This window comes from Paroedura picta, chromosome 2 (assembly GCF_049243985.1).
Source record: "Paroedura picta isolate Pp20150507F chromosome 2, Ppicta_v3.0, whole genome shotgun sequence".
NCBI lineage: Eukaryota > Metazoa > Chordata > Lepidosauria > Squamata > Gekkonidae > Paroedura > Paroedura picta.
Window position 1 is genome coordinate 94,383,921 of NC_135370.1, and position 23,088 is coordinate 94,407,008.

Sequence of the window (23,088 nt, forward strand, 5' to 3'; positions counted from 1 at the left end):
GTGAAGGCCAGGGCGCCGGGCCACGGTTCCCTCTCCCCGCAGTAAAAAACTTCCCCGGTCCGCAAGCTTCTTACTGTGGGAGGGGGGAGAGGGAATCAGGGCCGCACACGCGCACATGCGTGGCCGAAATCGCGCATGCGTGGCACTTGCGCGCATGCGCGAAGTGCCATGCATGCACGATTTCGGCTGCGCATCACACATGTGCGTGCTGCGCGGGCAGGGCAGTTGCCCCGCCGGTCCCCAGCCGGAAAAAGGTTGGGGACCACTGCTATATACCATCCTGAAAAGGTCTCAGACTGTTTTCCCTTCTTGATGTCGCTCCTCTTCTTCATCTGCTTCCTCAATAACTTGAATTTCATCTGCATTGCATAATGATGTGTTCTCTGACTGTTTACTCTCTTCAGATTTACTTAGCTCTTCTTCCATCATATTCTTCCATACTTTGTGATTTTCATTCAAATGATACATTAGCTGACAAAATATCCGCTGTCTATTTTTTCTTTGTGGTTCTGAAAAAAGGGGAGTGGAATATCAACTTTTAAAATCTATTCCCAAATATGCAATTTTTCTGTTTAATAGTGTAGTAAAACAATGTTCTCCATAAAATGATTAGTTTTTATTTCTATTCAAACACCTATGATTGCACTACTACTAAATCTACCTAAATGAGACTATAAATATGCTTTCAGTTGTTATTTTAGTTGTTTAAGTGGGGAAAAGGTTATGCTAAGAAAAGGGAGGAATACCCAATGAGTTTGAACTGCAAAATGAGCCTTCTGGTAAAGCTGGAGTGAGAAAAAAATTACTTGTCATTGTTGTTCATTGAGTGGCTTTCTGTGCCACATGGGGGGCTGCAAGATTACAGGCCTGCCACAAGAGAAGTTTCCAAGTGCTTCCCTCCCCACTGTTTGCAGAAGGCAGGCACTTCTCCTTCAGTTCCCTTCACCACTGTGAGGAGAAAACTGCTCAGTCAGCAGCCTACAGTGAGGAAAGGAGGAATGTGTTCCTGCACAGAAGGCCACTTGATGATCAATGGTTTCAGGTAATTGCAACCTTGTTTTCATTATCATGGCTTCTGTGCATTCCCACATGAGAAAATAGCAAGCTAACTTACCAGAGGAAGGTGAGGACTGATTAATGAAACATCACCTGTAACATTGCCTTTCCCATGCAGCTTAGTTTCTTTAATCCAAATCTGTCAAATAGTGCTTGACAAATGTTGAAGGAGTAGGCCATGTTACTGCTTTGTAAATGTCCTCCACAGCATGTTTGGCTCAAAACATTATTGAAGAGGCCTGTGCCCTCATGGAATGAGCTTTCAGAGGAATGGGGCAAGACACCTTAGGTTCAGCATAATGCCAAAACCACCCACATAGAGAGAGACTGTACTAATGAAGCTCTCCCGTTATTTGACCCTCTGAAACATATAACGAAGTTCCTGTCTTTCCTGAATTCCTGGGTCCTTTTTAAATAAAAAAGAGTGCCCTCCTCACATCTAAAGTGTGTAATGTTTGTTCCAAGTGTGATGTCAGACAGGAAGAACACCGGAAGATTGTAAAACTAAACATGAGCAGGAAGTGTGATGCAGTGGTAAAAAAGGCAGATGCCATTTTGGGCTGTATCAACAGGGGCATCACATCAAAATCCCAAGGTGTCATAGTCCCATTGTATACGGCACTGGTCAGACCACACCTGGAGTACTGTGTGCAGTTCTGGAGGCCTCACTTCAAGATGGACGTAGATAAAATTGAAAGGGTACAGAGGAGAGCGACGAAGATGATCTGGGGCCAAGGGACCAAGTCCTATGAAGATAGGTTGAGGGGAATGTTCAGCCTGGAGAAAAGGAGGTTGAGAGGGGACATGATAGCCCTCTTTAAGTATTTGAAAGGAGGGCAGGATGCTGTTTCTGTTGGCTGCAGAGGAGAGGACATGCAGTAATGAGTTTAAACTTCAAGTACAACGATATAGGCTAGATATCAGGAAAACATTTTTCACAGTCAGAGTAGTTCAGCAGTGGAATAGGCTGCCTCTAGGAGGTGGTGAGCTCCCCCTCACTGGCAGTCTTCAAGCAAAGGTTGGATACACACTTTTCTTGGATGCTTAGGGCTGATCCTGCATTGAGCAGGGGGTTGGACTAGATGGCCTGTATGGCCCCTTCCAACTCTATGATTCTATGATTCTATGATTTTCATTCCACAATCCTTATACTTCTTGAAAATAACCATTTTACCAATTTTGTAGATAAGAATATTTGAATTTCTTTGTGGAAAACCTCTCTGGAACTTGTTTTTGATGCCTCCTCACAGTAGCAAGAAGAGAGTTGAAGGAAGAATGCTTGCCCTATCTCTGTCATGTGACCCTTTGAGTGGGGAAGGTATCTCTACAGAGGGGATGGGGAGCACTCCTAGAGCCTGGAAACTTCTTTATAAGCTTGGAAGCTCTTCTCCACAGCAGGCTTGCAATCTTGGACTGACCCACTTGGTGGGTCAATGATGAACAGATATTGAAACAACCAATGATTGTAGAGGAGGGGGATTAAAAATTTTCCACATAAATATTTGGTACAATAAGCAACCCCCAAACTTATAATACTGATAGAGGCCAATGTATTGCTGTTCTAAGAGTGTTAGTATCTGGGAGATATGGGAAACCCATTTGTGCCATAGAAGCTTGCTAGGTCATCTTGGACCAATGCTACTTTCTCATGCTACCTTAGCTCACAGGGTTATTATAAGGATAAGAATAAAATGGAGGAGAGGAGAATCACACAAGCTGTTTTAGGTCCCTATTAGGGAGAAAGTTGGGATACAAATGAAGTAAATATACAAAAAGCTGAATCCAAATCAAGTTAAAATATTTAGTCTTACTTGTGCCAATATCTTCCATTTCATCACATTCACTATCTATTTCTTCTACATCATAATCATCAGGGTTTTCCACATTATCTTCTTTTTTGTCAATCCACTGGCCTGGGAGCAAGCCAGCTGCATCATAAGAATTACATAAGGGACCAACAATGTGAGTAATAAAAGATTCTTGCAATTTTGCCAGCTGAGGAGAATGGCGATCCATAAAAGGGCTAACAGGTAATCCTAAACTTGCTTCTTCATCTCCCTGTAGAACACATAGAAAAGTCTTTAACGTAACTAAAATTATCATTAGTTCCATATGGCCTAATGTCAGCACAGGTCAGAGATTTTGTTTCAAATCTTCATTGTGACTCAGTACTTTACGGAGATGAAGTACAAAAAACTGATCTGTGCTACATTCATCATGTGTCATCTCTCTTGATATGGGCTGCTTATCTTGGTCTGAAGTAGGCATATATTGAGTCACTGCCCATTAAATGGTTATGACAAACTCATCGAAGTATCTTTTATAGATAATCCTTTCTCAGGTTATGTGTGATATATCTGCTAACAATTTAGTAAACAGAACAAGTATAAATAAGAGAAAAGTTTAAGACAGGCCTAGTACTACTTCAGATTGAATGCTATGGTTACAATAGTGCTGCATGTTCCAGATAGGACTAGTACCTATTAGTATTCCAAAACCATGACATACCAATGAAGGTTTGCTTCTTGCTCTGTGTGGATTAGAAGTATCATGATTTTTTCATATTCTTCTAACAAATCACTGTATCAGGTCAAGCATCAAGCCACAGCAAGACACTCAGTGAGACCGAAAATGAGGGAGTCCATTTAGCCAATTTAATAATATACATTGATTCATTAACATTAAGAAAATTCTGGACAATTTACTGGATCATAAAAAGGGTTGTCTTGTTTTCTCAGGTTTGTTTTTTATTCCTTTTTGTTTTTCAGCTCAGTGTGAGATGTAGTGGCTAAGAACAGAAGCCTCTAATCTGGAAAACCAGGCATGATTCCCTATTCCTCCACATGCAGCCAGATGGGTGACCTTGGTCTAGTCACAGTTCTCTCAGAGCTCTCTCAGCCTCACCTACCTCACATCACTTAGAGACTCCTTCAGGTAATAAAAAGCAGGGTACAAAAAAAGTGCTCTTCTTTTTCTTGTCTCAAGAAATTACTCGTTTCTTTATAAATAAGGATAAATACAGACTCTTTTAAAAGCTGGTTTCCCAAGCCTACCTGTTCATAAAACTCATTAACAATGCCTTCTGTCCATTTCAAGTGCAAATCTCTTGCTTTTGCTGGGCCATTGATATCTGCCAATTTGATGCACATCTGACACACTAACAGGCGATCACTTTCATTGTTCCACTCAATACCATGACTGTTTACATCATTGACCTGATTGATGGGAAAAACAGTTTAGAATATTCTGGTGCATTCTACATATAGCAGAATTGGGGCTCATTGCATTATTTATTTTTCAAATAGTATTCCTTGGAAGTATTACCTATTATCTTAAAGATTAACAACATTTATTTCAATATGAGGGCATTTCCAGAAGTGTTAATGTAGTGAAATGCTTATCTAGTGTGGTTGTTATATTCCGGCCCCTCCATTTTACATAGTCCACATCCAGAATCTGGGCAGTAATCAGCTGGCTACATCCTCCATTTTAAAGCATGAGTTCGGGAATCACAAAAAAAGAATTCACCAACCTATTTAGCACTAGCTATCAGAGAGCAACCGGCAGGCAACCAGCAGAGGGAAGATATGGAGGCTCAAACACACTAGTCCCCTGCCTCGTCCCACCCTCACACCTGCCTCCCTCTCCCTTGTTCCCAGGGACGGAATTTTTTTTAAAAAAATGGCTAACTTACTGGAGTAACAAATAGGTGGACAAGTGTGCAGGCAATACCAGAAATAAAATAATTTTTTTTCAAACTTGTAACACAAACTGTGCCTCTCTAAAATTGTTTCTTCCCCCCCAAATCAGGAATGAGATTAATTTTTAAAAGTATCAAAGGACTCATGATCCCATAAAGGGTGGCATTCAACAAGCACTATGCACTGGTGTTTTAAGAAGTATGCATTTAAAAAAAAGTTAGCGGGCATTCTGGGACCTTTAAAACACGGAGAATGGGGATTGGTTGCCTGGATTGATTGACATATAAACTTAAAAACAAGGAACCTTCCCAAGGCAATATTCTTGTAATAATATATATATTCAATTCCAATACAATTTTTAAATATACATGAAGAATCAACCATAATGGCTTCTAGATAATTTCCGTTTTCAATATCTTCTTCAGTGGCTGAGTCCTCCAATATAAGATTGTTATAACAATAGTGGAAAAATCCCACGGCATTTCCTTATATTAGTGTTTTAATATAAATAGGGCATTGGCTCAAAAGTACTGGGAAATATTAGTATTTTAGTAAAGTTTTTGATAAGGTTCTCCATGATGTTCTGATGGATAAATTGAAGGACTGCAATCTTGATTTTCAGATAGTTAGGTGGATAGGGAATTGGTTAGAGAACCGCACTCAAAGAGTTGTTGTCAATGGTGTTTCATCAGACTGGAGGGAGGTGAGTAGCGGGGTACCTCAGGGCTCGGTGCTCGGCCCGGTACTTTTTAACGTATTTATTAATGATCTAGATGAGGGGGTGGAGGGACTACTCATCAAGTTTGCAGATGACACCAAATTGGGAGGACTAGCAAATACTCCGGAAGATAGAGACAGAGTTCAATGAGATATGAACACAATGGAAAAATGGGCAAATGAGAACAAGATGCAATTTAATAAAGATAAGTGTAAAGTTCTGCATCTGGGTCAGAAAAATGAAAAGCATGCCTACTGGATGGGGGATATGCTTCTAGGTAACTCTGTGTGTGAACGAGACCTTGGGGTACTTGTGGATTGTAAACTAAACATGAGAAGGCAGTGTGATGCAGCGGTAAAAAAGGCGAATGCCATTTTGAGCTGTATCAATAGGGGCATCACATCAAAATCCCAAGATGTCATAGTCCCATTGTATACGGCACTGGTCAGACCACACCTGGAGTACTGTGTGCAGTTCTGGAGGCCTCACTTCAAGAAGGACGTAGATAAAATTGAAACGGTACAGAGGAGGGCGACGAAGATGATCTTGGGGCCAAGGGACCAAGCCCTATGAGGATAGGTTGAGGGACTTGGGAATGTTCAGCCTGGAGAAAAGGAGGTTGAGAGGGGACATGATAGCCCTCTTTAAGTATTTGAAAGGTTGTCACTTGGAGGAGGGCAGGATGCTGTTTCCGTTGGCTGCAGAGGAAAGGACACATAGTAATGGGCTTAAACTACAAGTACAACAATATAGGCTAGATATCAGGAAAAAAAATTCACAGTCAGAGTAGTTCAGCAGTGGAATAGGCTGCCTAAGGAGGTGGTGAGCTCCCCCTCACTATCAGTCTTCAAGCAATGGTTGGATACACACTTTTCTTGGATGCTTTAGGATGCTTTGGGCTGATCCTGCGTTGAGCAGGGGGTTGGACTAGATGGCCTGTATGGCCCCTTCCAACTCTATGATTCTATGATTGTATGATTCTATTTGACTGCTTGCCCAGTTGCTTGTCCAATAGGCCAATGGCCTATTGATATTAAAACACTAATATAAGGAAATGCTGTAGGATTTTCCACTATTGTCACAACAATCTTATATTGGAGGATTAAACTACTGAGGAAGATATTGAAAACGGAAATTATCTAGAAACCATTATTGCTTGATTCTTCATGTAAAAAAAAAAATTGTATTGGAATCGTATATATTATTACAAGAATATTGCCTTGGAAAGGTTCCTTGTTTTTCCATTGATATTCTATTGTGAACCTTCCTTTTGTTGTGTTGTAATCTTATTGGATTGATTGACAGGCAGAAGCGAGTTGCGTAGGCAGAAGACAGGCAGAAGAGTTGCTCTCTTCTGCCATTTCCAGCAACAGATGTGAAGGGTAAGGCGCACAAAAAGAAGGCAGACAAAGGCGAGACAGCAAAAAGATGAAGAGGGGCTGGGAGGTGCAATATGATTTAGCGCTACACCATTTAGCTGGCATAACGCTATTTTTACTGATGTGCAGAAATGTTTAAGTGGGGAAGTGGGATGTGACACAAAAGCTCACATTTAAATAAATGTTAAGTTTATAAGGTGTCACTGGACTTTTCTTTTACTTTGCTTTAACAGACTAACACCTTTACCCTATTGTCATTACCTGCTTCTTAACATTAATAAACAGATTATAAAACATTTTAATCCCTATTTAGTAAAATGAAAATGTATTTAAAAGATGTTTGTTTCCTTTTTCATATAATAAAGGTCTTGGGGGTTCTGTTCTGTTGGGAGCAATGAAACATTCTAGAAATACATATTGTTAGCCCACCTCTCTGCAAGAGCATTTAAACCTAAGCACATTCTGTTGAAAAGAATGTCTTGTTATTCAATTTTTACTTAGTTTTAAAATTTGTTCTATGCCAGCATCACAACATACCTGATTCTCCACTTGGCTCATCTATAGATACTTAAATCCAAACAGCTGACCCTTGGCCAGAAACAGATCTTTCTACAAGCTTGAGAAAAGCCCTAGGGATATCTCCCCCAATAAAAAAAAATCAGCACCTGGAGCCTTACAAAACTAATACTCCTGGAAGTACTCGCTAGACAACAGCAACAGTACTGCCAGCCTTCAAACCTTAGTTTCTCTCAGTAGAAAGTGGGGGGAGGGGGCAAATAACTTTCAGGGCTACTTTGGCCTTATGAGGGAAGACTTGTCCAGGCCAGGCCTGGTATCAACCCCAAGCAACTTCCTACCATGTGATTTGCATGGCTTAGCCAGGGCTGGCTGCTTACTGCTGTTCAATAGCAATCATCCTTTGAAAGCTAATCTGTGCAGTGGTTACACAGTTACCCAGATGATGATCTGGGAGACCCAGATTTGAATCTTCAGTGTGCCATGGAAGCTCACCATAGTCATTTGGGAACTTCACTATAGTCACTGCCCCAGCTCCCATGCAGGAGCACAAATCGGGGGCGGATGAGGTGCACTGGGCCAAATGCTCCTGCATGTGGGTGCAGGAAGAGGTGGGGCAACTTGCCATGAATAAAACTCTAGTCTGCAGCCCAGCACAAAACCTCCAGTGGGTCAACGGTCTATGTGAATTTGAGTTAGAATGTAGCAGAAAAGAATGATGCAAGCTGGTTTGTGTCCTTATTATTGAAAAAGTGGGATATAAATGAAGCAAATTAAATTATAGTTGAAGGCGGAGAAGATCAAAAGCTTGGTTATTCGGTGGAAAAGAGAAATGAAAACATGGCAAGTAGATGAGATAGGCACTGACAGGCAGAGAGAAATAGTGTGGAGAGAGGGATACAGGAGAAAAAAAGGTGCTCCCCACAAGTTCTGGCTCTCCACCATGCTACTCATCCCAGCCCACCACAGCCCAGCCACTGGGTTGGCACTGTGCAACTGGACAAACTTTTTCTGGGGAGAGTCTGCCAGGAAGATGGAAAGCTAAAGACAACAGGATAGATGATGATGATGATGATGATGATGATGATGATGTTATCCGTTCAGTCGTGTCTGACCCTCGGTGATTCTATAGGAAAGTTTTCGCCATGCACCCCTATCTCTGACTGCTTCTTTTAGTTGGTTCGTGGTCATCCCTGTATCCGCTTTGATCGTGTTGAGCCAGCGGATCCTTTGGCGATGTTTCCTTTTGCTGCTGACCATGCTGAGCATTAATGATTTCTCTAGCGAGTTTGATCACATGATGTGTCCAAAGTAAGTGAGCTTTAGCCATAATATCTTCCCTTCTAATGACATATTTGGTTTGCTCATTTCTAAAACTATCTTGTTGGTAACTTTGGCTGTCTATAGTATTCACAGCATTCGTCTCTAACACCATAATCCGAAAGCATCTATTCTCCTTCTGTCTTCCTTCTTCAGCATCCAGCTTTCACATCCATAGGTTGTTATGGGGAAGACGACGCATTGACTAGCTGGCACTTTGTATTATTTGATATCCTTACAGGACAGATAAAGATAGGTTTTTCAGTGGGTATGAATGAGAGAAATAGATGGGCAAGAGAGAAGGAAACAAGAAAAGGGGAGAGGCTACGGGGACTTTTAAGAACATCAAAAAAGGAATAGTGAAGCAAGGGAACACGAGAGCCTCTTGCAACTTTGTGCCTTTAAAAGCTCTCAAGGTAGTTTACAGAACCCAAAATAATAAAGCAAGGAACTATAAAACTGCAAGCAACAATATCACAGTAACAATTCACTATAGATATCATCTGCCAGTCACCTTGTGTGTTAGCCACCCTAATCACAGGCAAATTGTTAACTAGAGATGATTTCAAAGAACATAAAGGTTGAAATGGGATAGTGAATATCTTAAGCTGCTTAGGATCCAAACTATTTGGGACTGTAAACATTATTAGCATATTTTATTTACGTATTTATTTATTTGGATTTTTATACCACCCATTCTTTGCAGCTCTGGGCGGTTTTACTTGGTTTTATATGTATGGGTTTTTTATTCTTATATGTAAACTGCCATGAGCCAGTATTCCTGGGAGTGGCAGTATATAAATACAATTATAAACAAAGTAAAAAGCAGGTTTTTTACAATGCGTCTGGAAACTAAATTAAATGAGAGCTGGTGATGTTCTTAGCACGGTTTTAAAAGCTGCTTTCTGCATATAACAGGCATGAAACCATAAAATGTTAAGTAATTTCTGATGAAAGGTAATATATTTAGAATATCAAGGAGTCCATCCTAACCTTATCAATGTGCTCTTTTAATATGTGTAGGGGCTAAGATTATTCTTAGAAAAGAAAATGATACTTGTTATCATTAACAGATAATGCTCATATTACAATTTAATGGATTTGGGTTCAGGGATAAATTTATGCAACAAACCTTAGTATTAAATTCAGCAAGGAAGTCAAAATGCTTTTTTAGATCTGTGGCAAGGATTGTTTCAATCACTAAAAATCGAAATCGTTTGAATTGTACATGATCCAGACAAGGCAGAAAGTTGTATTCTGGAAGAGATAAGAAAAGACTCCATGCAGAAGCAGCATGATGGTTTTCTAGAACAGATCTGTCGTTGTACAGCACAGCCTACAAGACAATGAAACGCGAAAGTATTAAGACATCATATAAAAATACGACTAAATAAAAAAGCTTTACTTTGAGCCAAATATAAAAGGGGATTTCCGCACAGTGGCCAAAATGGTGGGATGCCTCCCACCTGCAATAGTATGATAGTTAATCACACGATTCCCCCCCTCCACACATTACACTCTCCCTGCCACATCGTCCCCTCCCCACATTCTGAGCAAGCAGCAAACATACAAAACAAACCACAAATAATTTCCATTCCTATGTTTCCACCATATACCAGAGACCAAAAAAATGAGTAATAATTAAGCCACTGTAAAATTATAGCTCAATGCAGCCTTTCTCAACTTTTTTACCATTGAGAAACCCCTGAAACATTCTTCAGGCTTCGAGAAACTCCAGAAGTGGAGCAATCATGCAGAATATGGTTGGGAAGCACAGCTGTGTACATGCCCACCTGGGGCTCCTCCCCTTCTCATCCCCTCCAGGCCCATCATTGGCCATTTGGTGGGGGGGGCAGTCAACATGGCCATATATGGTCCTATCACTGATAAATTGTTAATGAATTTTTAAAATATATATAAAATTAACTCCCACTCATTTTGGAAACCCTTCCAGGGCAATCAAGAAACCCCAGGGTTTCATGAAACCCTGTAGAGAAAGCTTGGCTTAATGTTTCAGAATCCAATTGATGATGATTAAAATATTTGAAATCTCAATTGTAGCTATGATGCAAAGCCCTTCCCTCGTCTATGACTATGAGAGATTATGGTAAACGGTAATGACTGGGGAAGGCACTGGCAAACCACCCCGTATTGAGTCTGCCATGAAAACGCTAGAGGGCGTCACCCCAAGGGTCAGACATGACCTAGTGCTTGCACAGGGGATACCTTTACCTTTACCTTTACCTATACCTACACACACACACACACACACACACATATATATATATATACATACATACATATGAAGAAGAAGAAGAAGAAGAAGAGTTGGTTCTTATATGCCGCTTTTCCCTACCCGAAGGAGGCTCAAAGCGGCTTACAGTCGCCTTCCCATTCCTCCCCCCACAACAGACACCCTGTGGGGTAGGTGAGGCTGAGAGAGCCCTGATATCACTGCCCGGTCAGAACAGTTTTATCAGTGCCGTGGCGAGCCCAAGGTCACCCAGCTGGTTGCATGTGGGGGAGCGCAGAATCGAACCTGGCATGCCAGATTACAAGTCCGCACTCCTAACCACTACACCAAACTGGCCCTCATATAATGAATTATGCTAGGCATACTGTAAACTGTAAACTTTGCAGAGGACAAAAATCCTACCTGGGGAGCATTTGTAGCTACCAGAAAAGCATTTGTACGACCAGGATGATCATAATCATGCATAGTTGCTGCTACATACAGAGCCATTAATTCTAAAGCTGGAATATTTGAGGCTAAGCATCCATAATTTTCATCATCAATAATACAGCTCTTAGAGGAAACATAAGCAACTTGACTGGGTTGCCTCTCCACATCTAGGAAAAAGTAAACATATAATATATACTGGGGCAGTATTTTCAAATTATATCTAATAACCACATTTTTGTGCCTGAATTTAAGACAGGAACTAGTTTTTGAACAAAAAAATATATTACCATTTCTGGATTTTTCTAGAGCCACACCTTATACTGAGAACCAAAACAAGAAATTGTATTTCCTCTTTCATTACGTTTTAAAGATAAGCTGTAAAACAGGGTTGCACTTGTCTGTAACTGTTGTTGACTGGTGTCTCACACGCTGGGACTGCTCCTGCACAGGTCAGCCACATAACACCATTTATTTATATACCTGTGTATTTATTTCCCACCCTTCCCAGCATGTTGGCTCGTAATGACTTCCAACATTAATTTATAAAATATACATAATAAATACTAATTAAATATATTAAAACTTTAAAACCATGCAATAAAAACAATCGTGCCAATCACACCAACTGTTTTTTTTGTGGGAAGATATTTGGATAGAGGGAGCACAAATGATGCTTAATTGGAGTTGTCTGCTGTTCATGGGCCCTTAGCTCTTCTGGGAGCTCATTCCACCCAGTTGAGAAGAGGCCCTGATAGAGCTGGGTAAGTTCTGCAGGGCATGTAAGATGGAGCTCTTCTGACAGGCATTTGGTTGAGGCTAGATGTACTTCTTTTGAGCCAGGTATCACCAGTTTGTTTGAATTGGATGAACTTGCATTGGTGCATAGTCAGCCAAGTGGTCCCTAAGGCACACTGGGCCCTACATAAAAGGTCCTATAAGGGATGCCTTTATCAGATCAAGTCTTGGGTGTAAAATCCTGGCAAATGGCACACCTGGGACTCCCCAAGACACAGAGAAAAAGTTCATGCTTATCATTGTGCATCATCCTGGTTCCTCATTTAGAACACTTTTTTTCACCATATCTTAGGCATCACAATTGATCACATCAAAGGGAAACAATTCAGAGTAAGCCTGGGGGTATCCCCTCACTCTGCAAGAAAGGTCAGCTGAAGCCACTCAAAAACATGATATGAGAAATCTTGCCAATGCCAACAAAAACCAACTGATAAGAGGAGCATGCTAGAAAACCTTCCTATCCTGGTAGGGGCAGAAAAAGAACTGAGAGAAATGGATACCTGTTGCTGGAACGCAGGACACTTTGGATTGGAAAATCCGTGTGCATCATCTTAGGAAGGGGTGGAGGAACCCCCTTTAAAAATTTCTATGCGAGAAAAAACTGTTCTGTGGCTGACCTGTGCAGGTGCAATCAAAATATAGGGTTGCATTGAAAAAGGAAGATAAATATTTCTTGAAGGACTGCCTCATTTTATATTGCCTAGTCTACCCGTGAAGATTTTTTTCTCAATCTGTACTGACTGCAGGGGTGGAGAGAGAGGGCTTTGTTTTGGTAATGTAGCCTTACCTTTGGTATGCCTTTTAAGGTTCACCTGGTGGTGTCACAAGCCACTTATGGTGACCCCATAGGGTTTTTAAGACAAAAGGCATTCAGAAGCTGTTTGCCATTTCCTGCCATTGTACTGAGACCCTGTATTTCCTGGGTGGTCTCCCATCCAAATACTAACCAGGGCCAACCCTGCTCAGTTTCTGAGACCTGATGAGATCAGCTGAGGTATCTAAAGTATCTCCTTTAGATACCAGGCCAAAATATTTCTCATTACCCCAAGCTTTTATATAAGGGGTTCCATCTTTTTAGTGGTTTTATTGTTTGCTTTTAACCTGAGAGCTGTTTTGTCAGAAACATACAATGCTGAAAAAGACCCCAAAGGGTCATCCAGTCTAGCCCCCTACATTTTGGGGGAGTTAAAAATCACACACTCCTGAAAAGAGCTCTCATCCAATGTCCTCCTAAAAACTTCCAACAAAGGAGACTCCACTGCCCTCCAAGGCTGCATATTCCATCTACGAACAGCCCTCATCATCAGAAAATGCTTTCTAATATTTAAGTGGAACCTTCTTTATCATAATTTGAACCCACTGCTTCTAGTCCTTGTCTCTACAGCTGCAGTAAAGAAGCTGGCCCCCTCTTCAACATGTCTACCATTTACATGGTTAGTCACAGCTATCTTCCTGCCCTCCTTTTATCCAAACTACACATACTCAGCTCTTTCAACTTTTCCTCATAAGACACGGGTTCCAACCCATCAGCCATCATCCTTCTCTGAACCCGGTACAACTTTTTATTATTATTATTATCATTATCATTATTATCATCATCATCATTATTATTATTTTATTTATATCCCGCCTCCCCCCGAAGGCTCGAGGCGGCTCACATAAAAACCCCTCTCTTAAAATCCATAACAATAACATAAAATTACAGTAAATAACAACCAATTAATCAACAATAACAATAATAGATGGCAATACTAATCATCGAGTCTCCACTGCCTCAGCTACAGGGAGGTGAAGGGAGCTAGCACTCACTCACTACCGCCAGATTTCATGAGGGGGGGCCTGATCTCACCGCCCAGCCTCACCGTAGGCCTGGCGTAAGAGCTCCGTTTTACAGACCCTGCGGAATACTGGTAATTCCCACATGGCCCTCAGCTCTTCCGGGAGCTCATTCCACCAGGTCGGGGCCAGGACTGAAAAGGCCCTGGCCAAAGTAGAGGCCAGGCGGGCTTCCTTGGGGCCGGGGATAACCAACAAATTGGCCCCCGCTGAGCGTAAAGCCCTGCGGGGGATATAGGGCGAAAGGCAGTCCCTCATATATGCTGGGCCCAGACCACGGATGGCCTTAAAGGTAAAAAACAAAACCTTGAAGCCGATCCGGAATATAACCGGTAACCAATGCAGCTGCCGCAGGACTGGCTGGATATGGGTCCTCCATGGTGTAGCTGTGAGGATCCTAGCAGCCGCGTTTTGGACTAGTTGCAGTTTCCGGATCAAGCCCAGAGGCAAGCCAGTGTAGAGCTTACAGAAATCTAATCTGGAGGTGACCGTCGCATGGATCACTGTGGCTAGATGTTCAGAGGACAGATAGGACGCTAGTAGCCGGGCCTGGCGAAGGTGGAAAAATGCCTGGCCAGCTACCTGCTTAACCTCAAGTGTTAGTGAGGCATCAATGGTTACCCCCAAGTTCCTGACCTGAGACGCGATATTAAGTTGCGTCCCGGACAGAGAGGGTAAGTGCGCTTCCTGATCTGCTCCCTTACGGCCCAACCACAGGACCTCCATCTTGGAGGGGTTGAGTTTCAGGCGACTCTGCTCGAGCCATCCAGCTACGTCTTCCAAACATCTGGCAAATGGATCTGGGGGGGAGTCCGGGTGGCCATCCATGATGAGGAAGAGCTGGGTGTCATCAGCATACTGATGACAACCCAGCCCGTAACTCCGTCCCAGTTGAGCCAGAGGGTGCATAAAGATGTTAAATAATGTGGGAGAGAGCACCGAGCCCTGTGGGACCCAACAAGGGAGCTAGTAAGGGCCCGATAACTCCTCTCTCACTGCTACCCACTGAATCCGGTTTTGGAGGAAGGAGTGTATCCAGCGTAACGCCATACCCCTTATCCCCATACCGGCGAGTCGGCTCACTAGCAGCTCGTGATCGACCACGTCAAACGTGGCTGACAGATCTAGAAGAACTAGCACAGCGGAGCCGCCTCTGTCAAGCTGGCGACGGAGGTAATCCAACAAGGAGACCAACACCATCTCGACCCCATGGCCAGGATGGAAGCCAGACTGGTATGGATCGAGCGCCGAAGTATCTTCCAGGAACGCTAGGATCTGGTCCACCGCAGCCCTTTCTACCACCTTACCTAGGAACGCTAAATGCGCTACTGGGCGGTAGCTTGCAGGGTCACGCAGGTTGAGGGGGCAAGTGGTCACCCTCATCCTCCCTAACAACCGTCCACTTCGGATTGAGAGAGCCATCTGAAGCCATTTTCAATATCCTTCTTGAACTGAATACAGTATTCCAAATGAGGCCTAACCAATGTTGAATAGAGTGGTATTATAACTTTCCTTATTCTAGATTATATGCTATCACATTAGCCTTCTTAGCTGCCATATTGCACTGTTGATTCATATTCAACTTATTGTCCACCAGAACTCCTAAGTTCCCTTCACGTGTACTGCTATCAAGCTAGCCCCCCCCCCCCCAAATCTTATATTTATGCATCACATTACCACAGGCCCTTCCCCATATCTGCTTATTTAAAATTTATTCTCTCTCCAATATGCGGTATTTCAATATCATTTTAGACTGTTGTTTTATGGTTTTGTTTATTGGATTGAACAGTTATATTACCTTGTCTTTATAGGTAAGATTTGTTTTTATTGCCTTGTTTTATTGTCTTGGTTGGTTAATGAACCAACTGCAGATTATGATTTAACTAGTTACAGTAAGTTTAATGGTTGGCATTTAGACAACTAGATTAGTGAACTTAAACCATATATTACATCTGAACTGAGCCATCATTTTTACTCCATTGCTATAATTTAACTGAAAGTTTATCTTTTAATAGAATTATTTTATTTTTGGCACTGTAACTATTGAATTCCTGGAAAGGAAGGCAGCACAATATAGTCCAGTCTCATCAGATTTCAGAAGCTAATCAGGATCAGTACTTGGAAAGGAAACCAGCAAGGAACACTCTGCAGAGGAAAGCAATGGCAAACCACCTCTGCTTCTCACTTACCTTGAAAGCTCCTTGGTGGGATCACCATAAGTTAGCTGTGACTTACACACACAATTATTAAATTGCTCTCTTGTAACTCTCTTCACATGTATCTTTCAACAGCAAGGTTATTCACATTCAATAGATAAATATTCTTCATTTCCAGGTAACAAACAGGATAGTTGTTCATTTCCCATCCTGTTTTGCCGACATTTATAGAAATTCTAGGTAGGAAATGTGAACATTTAAAGCAAGCTTTTGCATTGGCATTACCTCCAATATCTCAAACAATTCAGTACTTGGAAGGGAGACCAGCAATTTTGTTGTGTTAGATTTAGTGCAGTTTTGTTGTATTAGAAACAAGTATGCATAGGGATTCCCCCTTCAAGGATCGCTGCCTTGTTGTGGCAAGGGGGCTTGCGTAGTTCAGTGAAGCTATGAGCTATGCCGTGCAGGGCCACCCAAGACGGACAGGTCATAGCTGAGAGCTCTGACAAAAGGTGATCCACTGGAGAAGGAAATGGCAAACCACTCCAGTATCTTTGCCATGAAAACTCTATGGACAGTTCCAATAGGCATAACGATATGACGCTGGAAGATGAGCCCCTCAGGTCGGAAGGTGTCCAATATGCTACTGGGGATGAGCAGACGGCTAGTACGAGTAGCGCCAGAATGAATGAAGCGGCTGGGCCAAAGCCGAAAGGACGCTCAGTTGTGGAAGTAACTGGCGAAAAGACAGTCCGATGCTGTAAAGATTTTTATTCCATAGGAACCTGGAACGTCAGATCCATGAATCAAGGCAAGCTGGACGTGGTTAAACAAGAAATGAGAAGACTGAACATCGACATTTTAGGAATCAGTGAACTAAAATGGACAGGAATGGGTGAATTTAATTCAGATGACCATCAGGTATACTACTGTGGACAAGAATCTCGCAGAAGAAATGGAGTAGCCTTCATAATCAATAAGAGAGTAGGAAAAGCAGTCTTGGGATACAATCCCCAAAATGACAGAATGATCTCAGTTCGAATCCAAGGCAAACCATTCAACATCACAGTGATCCAGGTCTACGCCCCAACCACTGCTGATGAAGAGGATGAAGTTGATCAGTTCTATGAAGCCCTACAACACCTTCTAGAAGCAACGCCCAAAAATGATGTGCTTATCATCATGGGGGATTGGAATGCTAAAGTAGGAAGCCAAAAGATAACCGGGATAACAGGCAAGTTTGGCCTTGGAGTACAAAATGAAGCAGGGCACAGGCTGGTAGAATTTTGTCAAGAGAATACAATGGTCATAGCAAACACTCTTTTCCAGCAACCCAAGAGACGACTCTACACATGGACATCACCAGACGGTCAACACAGAAATCAGATTGACTATGTGCTCTGCAGCCAAAGATGGAAAAGTTCTATCCAGTCAATAAAAACAAGACCAGGAGCTGATTGTGGTTCAGATCATGAGCTTCTTGTTGCAAAATTTAGGCTTAAATTGAAGAAAGTAGGGAAAAGCACTAGGCCACTCAGGTATGAACTAAATCATATCCCCGACGAATACACAGTGGAGGTGACAAATAGATTTAAGGAATTAGATCTGATAGACAGAGTGCCTGAAGAACTATGGATGGAGGTTCGCAACATTGTACAAGAGGTAGCAACTAAAACCATCCCAAAGAAAAAGAAATGCAAGAAATCAAAATGGCTGTCTGAGGAAGCTTTACAAATAGCTAAGGAGAGAAGGGAAGTGAAAGGCAAGGGAGAAAGAGAAAGATACACCCAATTGAATGCAGAATTCCAGAGAAAAGCTAGAAGAGATAAGAATGCCTTCTTAAATGAACAGTGCAAACAAATAGAAGAAAACAATAGAATGGGGAGGACCAGAGATCTTTTCAAGAAAATTGGAGATATGAAGAGAACGTTTCATGCAAAGATGGGTATGATAAGGGACCAAAATGGTAGGGACCTCACAGAAGCAGAAGAGATTAAACAAAGGTGGCAAAATTATACAGAAGAACTATACAAGAGCGAGCTTAACATCCCTGATGACCACAATGGGGTAGTTACTGACCTGGAGCCAGACATCCTGGAATGTGAAGTCAAATGGGCCTTAGAAAGTCTGAGCAACAATAAAGCTAGTGGTAGTGACAGCATTCCAGTTGAACTATTCAAAATCTTAAAGGACGATGCAGTAAAAGTGCTACACTCAATATGCCAGCAAATTTGGAAAACTCAACAATGGCCACAGGATTGGAAAAGGTCAGTTTACATTCCAATCCCAAAGAAGGGCAATGCCAAAGAATGTTCAAACTACCGCACCATTGCACTAATTTCTCATGCTAGCAAAGTTATGCTCAAAATCCTACAAGCTAGGCTCCAGCAATATGTGGACCGAGAACTTCCAGAAGTACAGGCAGGATTTCGAAGAGGCAGAGGAACTAGAGATCAAATTGCCAACATACGCTGGATCATGGAGAAAGCTAGGGAGTACCAGAAGAACGTCTACTTCTGCTTCATTGACTATGCTAAAGCCTTTGATTGTGTGGAGCACAACAAATTGTGGCAAGTTCTTAAAGAGATGGGAATACCAGAGCATCTTATTTGTCTCTTGAGAAATTTATATGCAGGTCAAGAAGCAACAGTGAGAACTGAACATGGAATCACTGACTGGTTCAAAATTGAGAAAGGAGTTCGGCAAGGCTGTATACTGTCGCCTTGCCTATTTAACTTGTATGCGGAGCACATCATGAGAAATGCGGGATTAGAGGAGTCACAAATTGGGATCAAGATTGCAGGGAGAAATATCAACAACCTCAGATATGCAGATGATACCACTCTAATGGCAGAAAGTGAAGAGGAACTAAAGAGCCTGTTGATGCGGGTGAAGGAGGAGAGTGCAAAAGTTGGCTTGAAACTCAACATCAAGAAAACAAAGATCATGGCATCCGGCCCTCTCAATTCCTGGCAAATAGAAGGGGAAGAAATGGAGATAGTGACAGATTTTATTTTCCTGGGCTCCAAGATCACTGCAGATGGGGACTGCAGCAAAGAAATTAAAAGACGCTTGCTCCTGGGGAGGAAAGCTATGGCAAATCTAGACAGCATCCTAAAAAGCAGAGACATCACCCTGCCAACAAAAGTGCGTTTAGTCAAGGCTATGGTCTTCCCAGTTGCAATGTATGGCTGCGAAAGTTGGACCATAAGGAAGGCCGAGCGTCAAAGAATTGAGGCTTTTGAACTCTGGTGCTGGAGAAGACTCTTGCGAGTCCCTTGGACTGCAAGGCGAACAAACCGGTCAGTCATAGAGGAGATCAGCCCTGACTGCTCTTTAGAAGGCCAGATCCTGAAGATGAAACTCAAATATTTTGGCCACCTCATGAGAAGGAAGGACTCCCTGGAGAAGAGCCTAATGCTGGGAGCGATCGAGGGCAAAAGAAGAAGGGGACTACAGAGAATGAGGTGGCTGGATGGAGTCACTGAAGCAGTAGGTGCAAACTTAAATGGACTCCGGGGAATGGTAGAGGACAGGAAGGCCTGGAGGATCATTGTCCATGGGGTCGCGATGGGTCGGACACGACTTCGCACATAACAACAACAACAAATGCATAGGGATTTCTCACAAAGGCAGATTGATGATTTTATTCTTTTTAAAATATAAATGATAACAATCATAAAGGAATACTCAGCCTTACATCTTCTCAGACTTTACTGTGCCACTCTAAGCAGCATTACATTCTTCTAAGCATTTCAATGGAATTACAAGGGTTTTACTCTGTTTAGGACGACATTGCAAATCCTTTTAAGATTGCCTTCGGTATAAACCTAAGTAATTTCAATCAAGTTATAGTGAGCTTTATTTAACATTTTAAGATGTGCATATATTAATTAAGAAGACCTAGAATGTTCAGGGCTAACTTTTACACTGGAATAATTAAGAAAATTTCTAATTAAGTTAAATAGTTTAACCATAGGTATTTTTAGTCTAAGATGCTTCATTTCCTAATTAAATAAAGAAATATTAGCCTAATGTATTTTAGTTGCTAGAAATATGCTGATGGCTGCAGGAAGATACAAGTCTCATTCAGGAGAAGAGATCTAAGTGAAAGTTTCCTGAGCTAGGAAGCTAAGCATGTCAGCAATGATTCAATCAATTATGGTAAAACCAGATACACATTGCTTGTAAATGACATCAACTATATATTTTATCTTTCAGCTCTGAAACCTTCTATGATTACCTGGGGTAAAAAGAACTGCAAACTCTCAGAAACTGAGGTGGGGGGGATGTTCTTGCCACCAGTTGGGAAATTGCTTTGAATTAAACCATCAGTCTAGTCCTCCAAGACCTTGGACAGTAGTTTGCAAAAACTCTGAGAAAAGGGGGGAAATTCTCTTTAAAAAGAGGGCTAAATCTTTATTTACATTTTATGGTATTTGGGCAGAGAAGTCTGTGACCTACTGCTGAGTTTAAACTAAAAATATCACATTTATTCCAAATAAAACAAAAAAAGTTTACAGCCTATCAAATGGGAAAGAAGTGGAATATACACAGATCACATTAGAAAATCAACCTCAAATCAGGCAGAATCTACAAAAGCAAACAGAGAGAATGCGTGAAATACATCAACAAACCAGTTTACAGTATCTAATCATTTAAGATATTTTATGGATCCGCACATCAATCTTCCAGCAGCATTTGGAAACATGAGAAAGGACAACACCTTTGGTGTCTTCTATTATATATTATTTTGTATGAACAATGGCATCCCATTGGCTAAATTTAAAGTAGAAATGAGGCTCGTCCACTTTACCTCTTTAGGTGTCACTCAAAAGGCATGAGAAAAGCTCTTCATAGGTTGTTCTGTTAGATGGGCAGGATACTAGCACTATCAGACTTTTGGAGATTTATGGTAGTCCTTCTGGAATGTAATATCTACCTCTGACATACTAGTGACAGCAGGTTTTGTCTAAACAGGGCAATTATCTCATCTTAGTTTTAGAGAAAAAAGTGGACTCTGATAAGGTCACTGGCTTGTTAGCCCACCTTCAAATAGGAAGATAAATTCCAGAAGACTTCTCTTTCATTTCACTTGGTAAACTTTTTTTATAGGGGGAAAAGTCTCATACCAATGTCACTTCCTGCTGTAAGATCAGAATGCATTTGCTGAAATCCAGGAATTGGTCGTGTTGTAAGATACCACACAGCATGAAGAACATCAGTTGCATGTATTCGATTGTGATCTAAAAATAAGAATTATTATATTTAAATATTGTATATATATATATTAATTTAAATAAAACTGGCTAGCATCTGTTACCTATTTGCCTGTTGTTCCATGTAAGTCACTGGCTGAGAAGCTTTTGTATCTCAGAATGTCCCTGAACATTCTTTCTACTGTGGCAGAAGGGCTGGTCACACTCATGTTTACAAAAAAATTGGCTTCTATGAAGTGATAGGATGTGTTGATTTGGACACAGGGCTTAGAGAAGGGCTCCCCAGCATGGTGGCTGTGGGTGTCATGATGCTTGCCGGTACCTTCCTTAGCACCCGCTGAGCTTTTCAGAAAGTGGGGTGAGGCCATCGTAAGGTACAGAAAGTTACTGGCTTCCCTAATTCAAAAGAAGTTTTTCAGTAGAGAATTAGGGAACTGTAAATTCCCAATGCCTGGTGGAAGAGCTCCATTTTGCAGGCTCTGCGGAATTCAATGAACTCCAAGAGAGCCCGTGTCTCCTCTGGGAGCATATTCCACCAGGTGGGGGCCAGAACCTAAAAGGCCCTGGCCCTGGTTGAGGCTAGGAGAATCTGTCTTGGGACTGGGATCACCAGTCTGTTGGAAATACCAGAGTGTAATGCTCTCCGGGGATTAAATTTAGAGAGGTGGTCCCTGTATGCTGAGCCTGGCCCACAAATGGCCTTGAACCTACTCCGGGATTCGCCTGCCTAAGCACAGAGCATATGCAAGCCCTCCATGGAGTTCTGGTGAGGACTCTGGAAGCTGCATTTTGGACCAACTGTAGCTTCTGAAGTAGGGACAAGGGAAGACCCTCACAGAGTGAGTTACAGAAATCTAATCTAGAGGTGACTGGGTAACTGTGGCTAAGAGATCTGAGGCCAGGAAGGGCACTAGAAGCCTCGCCTGGCAAAGGTGAAAAAATGCCTGCCAAGCTACTCTGGTGATTTAAGCCTCCATAGATAGGTAGACATCAAATATCACCCCCAGATTCCTGGCTGATGATGCAGCAGTAAACTGCACACCATCCAGGCTGGGTAAGTGACCTTCCTCCACTGGTCCCTTCCTACCCACCTGCAGGACCTCTGTCTTTGAAGGGTTCAGCTACAGGCGACTCTGCTTTAACTAATCAGCCACAGGTTCCAGGCGCCTACAATAGACCTAACACCAGGAAAGTAGGGTTGGGCGCTTCGACATCCAAAGCTGCCGTTCACACCTGAAGCAGCCAGCGCCATGGCACGGGGTGGGGGGAAGGGAAGTGCCCAACCCTAAAGGTGAGTGTTTGTATGTGTGAGGAGAGGGCACTAGTGATGTGGCCTAGTAGCCAAGGGAGTGGCAGCGTGAAAAGTTTGAGAACCACTGTCTTAGAACTACAGTTCGAAGAACTACCTGGTAAAAAAGAATTACTATAAAACACATTAAACATGTGATGTATATAGATGCCCTGAGTCTCCGGGGAAGGGCTATGTATGCATGCATGCATGTATGTAAAAGAAAGAAAAGTCAAAATTAGAATTAGATTCAAATTAAAATCAGCATAAAACCTCCTATGAATTCTTCAGATCTCATTAACATTTATTCACAATCTATTTTTCAATGCTTGGCAGTGCTTGGCACAAATTTTATTTATTCATTTTAACCAAATTTACTAGGATTACTATTAGCATTTTAACTTTATTATTATTCCATAAT

General features: G+C 42.0%; 1 protein-coding gene and 1 long non-coding RNA gene across 3 annotated transcripts in view; one reads left to right on the plus strand and one right to left on the minus strand.

Annotated features, from left to right (window-relative positions):
• Window positions 1-291: 291 nt before the first annotated feature.
• The window catches only part of PDE3B (phosphodiesterase 3B), a 76,391-nt gene continuing 53,594 nt past the window's right edge, over window positions 292-23,088 (minus strand). Inside the window, exons 11-16 of one of the 2 annotated variants that reach the window (XM_077321695.1) lie at window positions 21,293-21,406; window positions 11,347-11,540; window positions 9,823-10,026; window positions 4,110-4,271; window positions 2,868-3,114; window positions 292-509 (exon numbers count right to left, since the gene is read on the minus strand). In XM_077321695.1, coding sequence (XP_077177810.1) covers window positions 292-509; window positions 2,868-3,114; window positions 4,110-4,271; window positions 9,823-10,026; window positions 11,347-11,540; window positions 21,293-21,406 — 1,139 coding nt within the window. The remainder of the gene's footprint in view (window positions 510-2,867; window positions 3,115-4,109; window positions 4,272-9,822; window positions 10,027-11,346; window positions 11,541-21,292; window positions 21,407-23,088) is intronic. The other variant, XM_077321696.1, reaches the window with a different exon arrangement.
• LOC143829984 (uncharacterized) lies at window positions 3,112-21,297 on the plus strand. The gene is made up of 3 exons (XR_013228313.1): window positions 3,112-3,990; window positions 8,547-8,681; window positions 20,382-21,297. It is a non-coding gene; the product is annotated as an uncharacterized LOC143829984 (long non-coding RNA).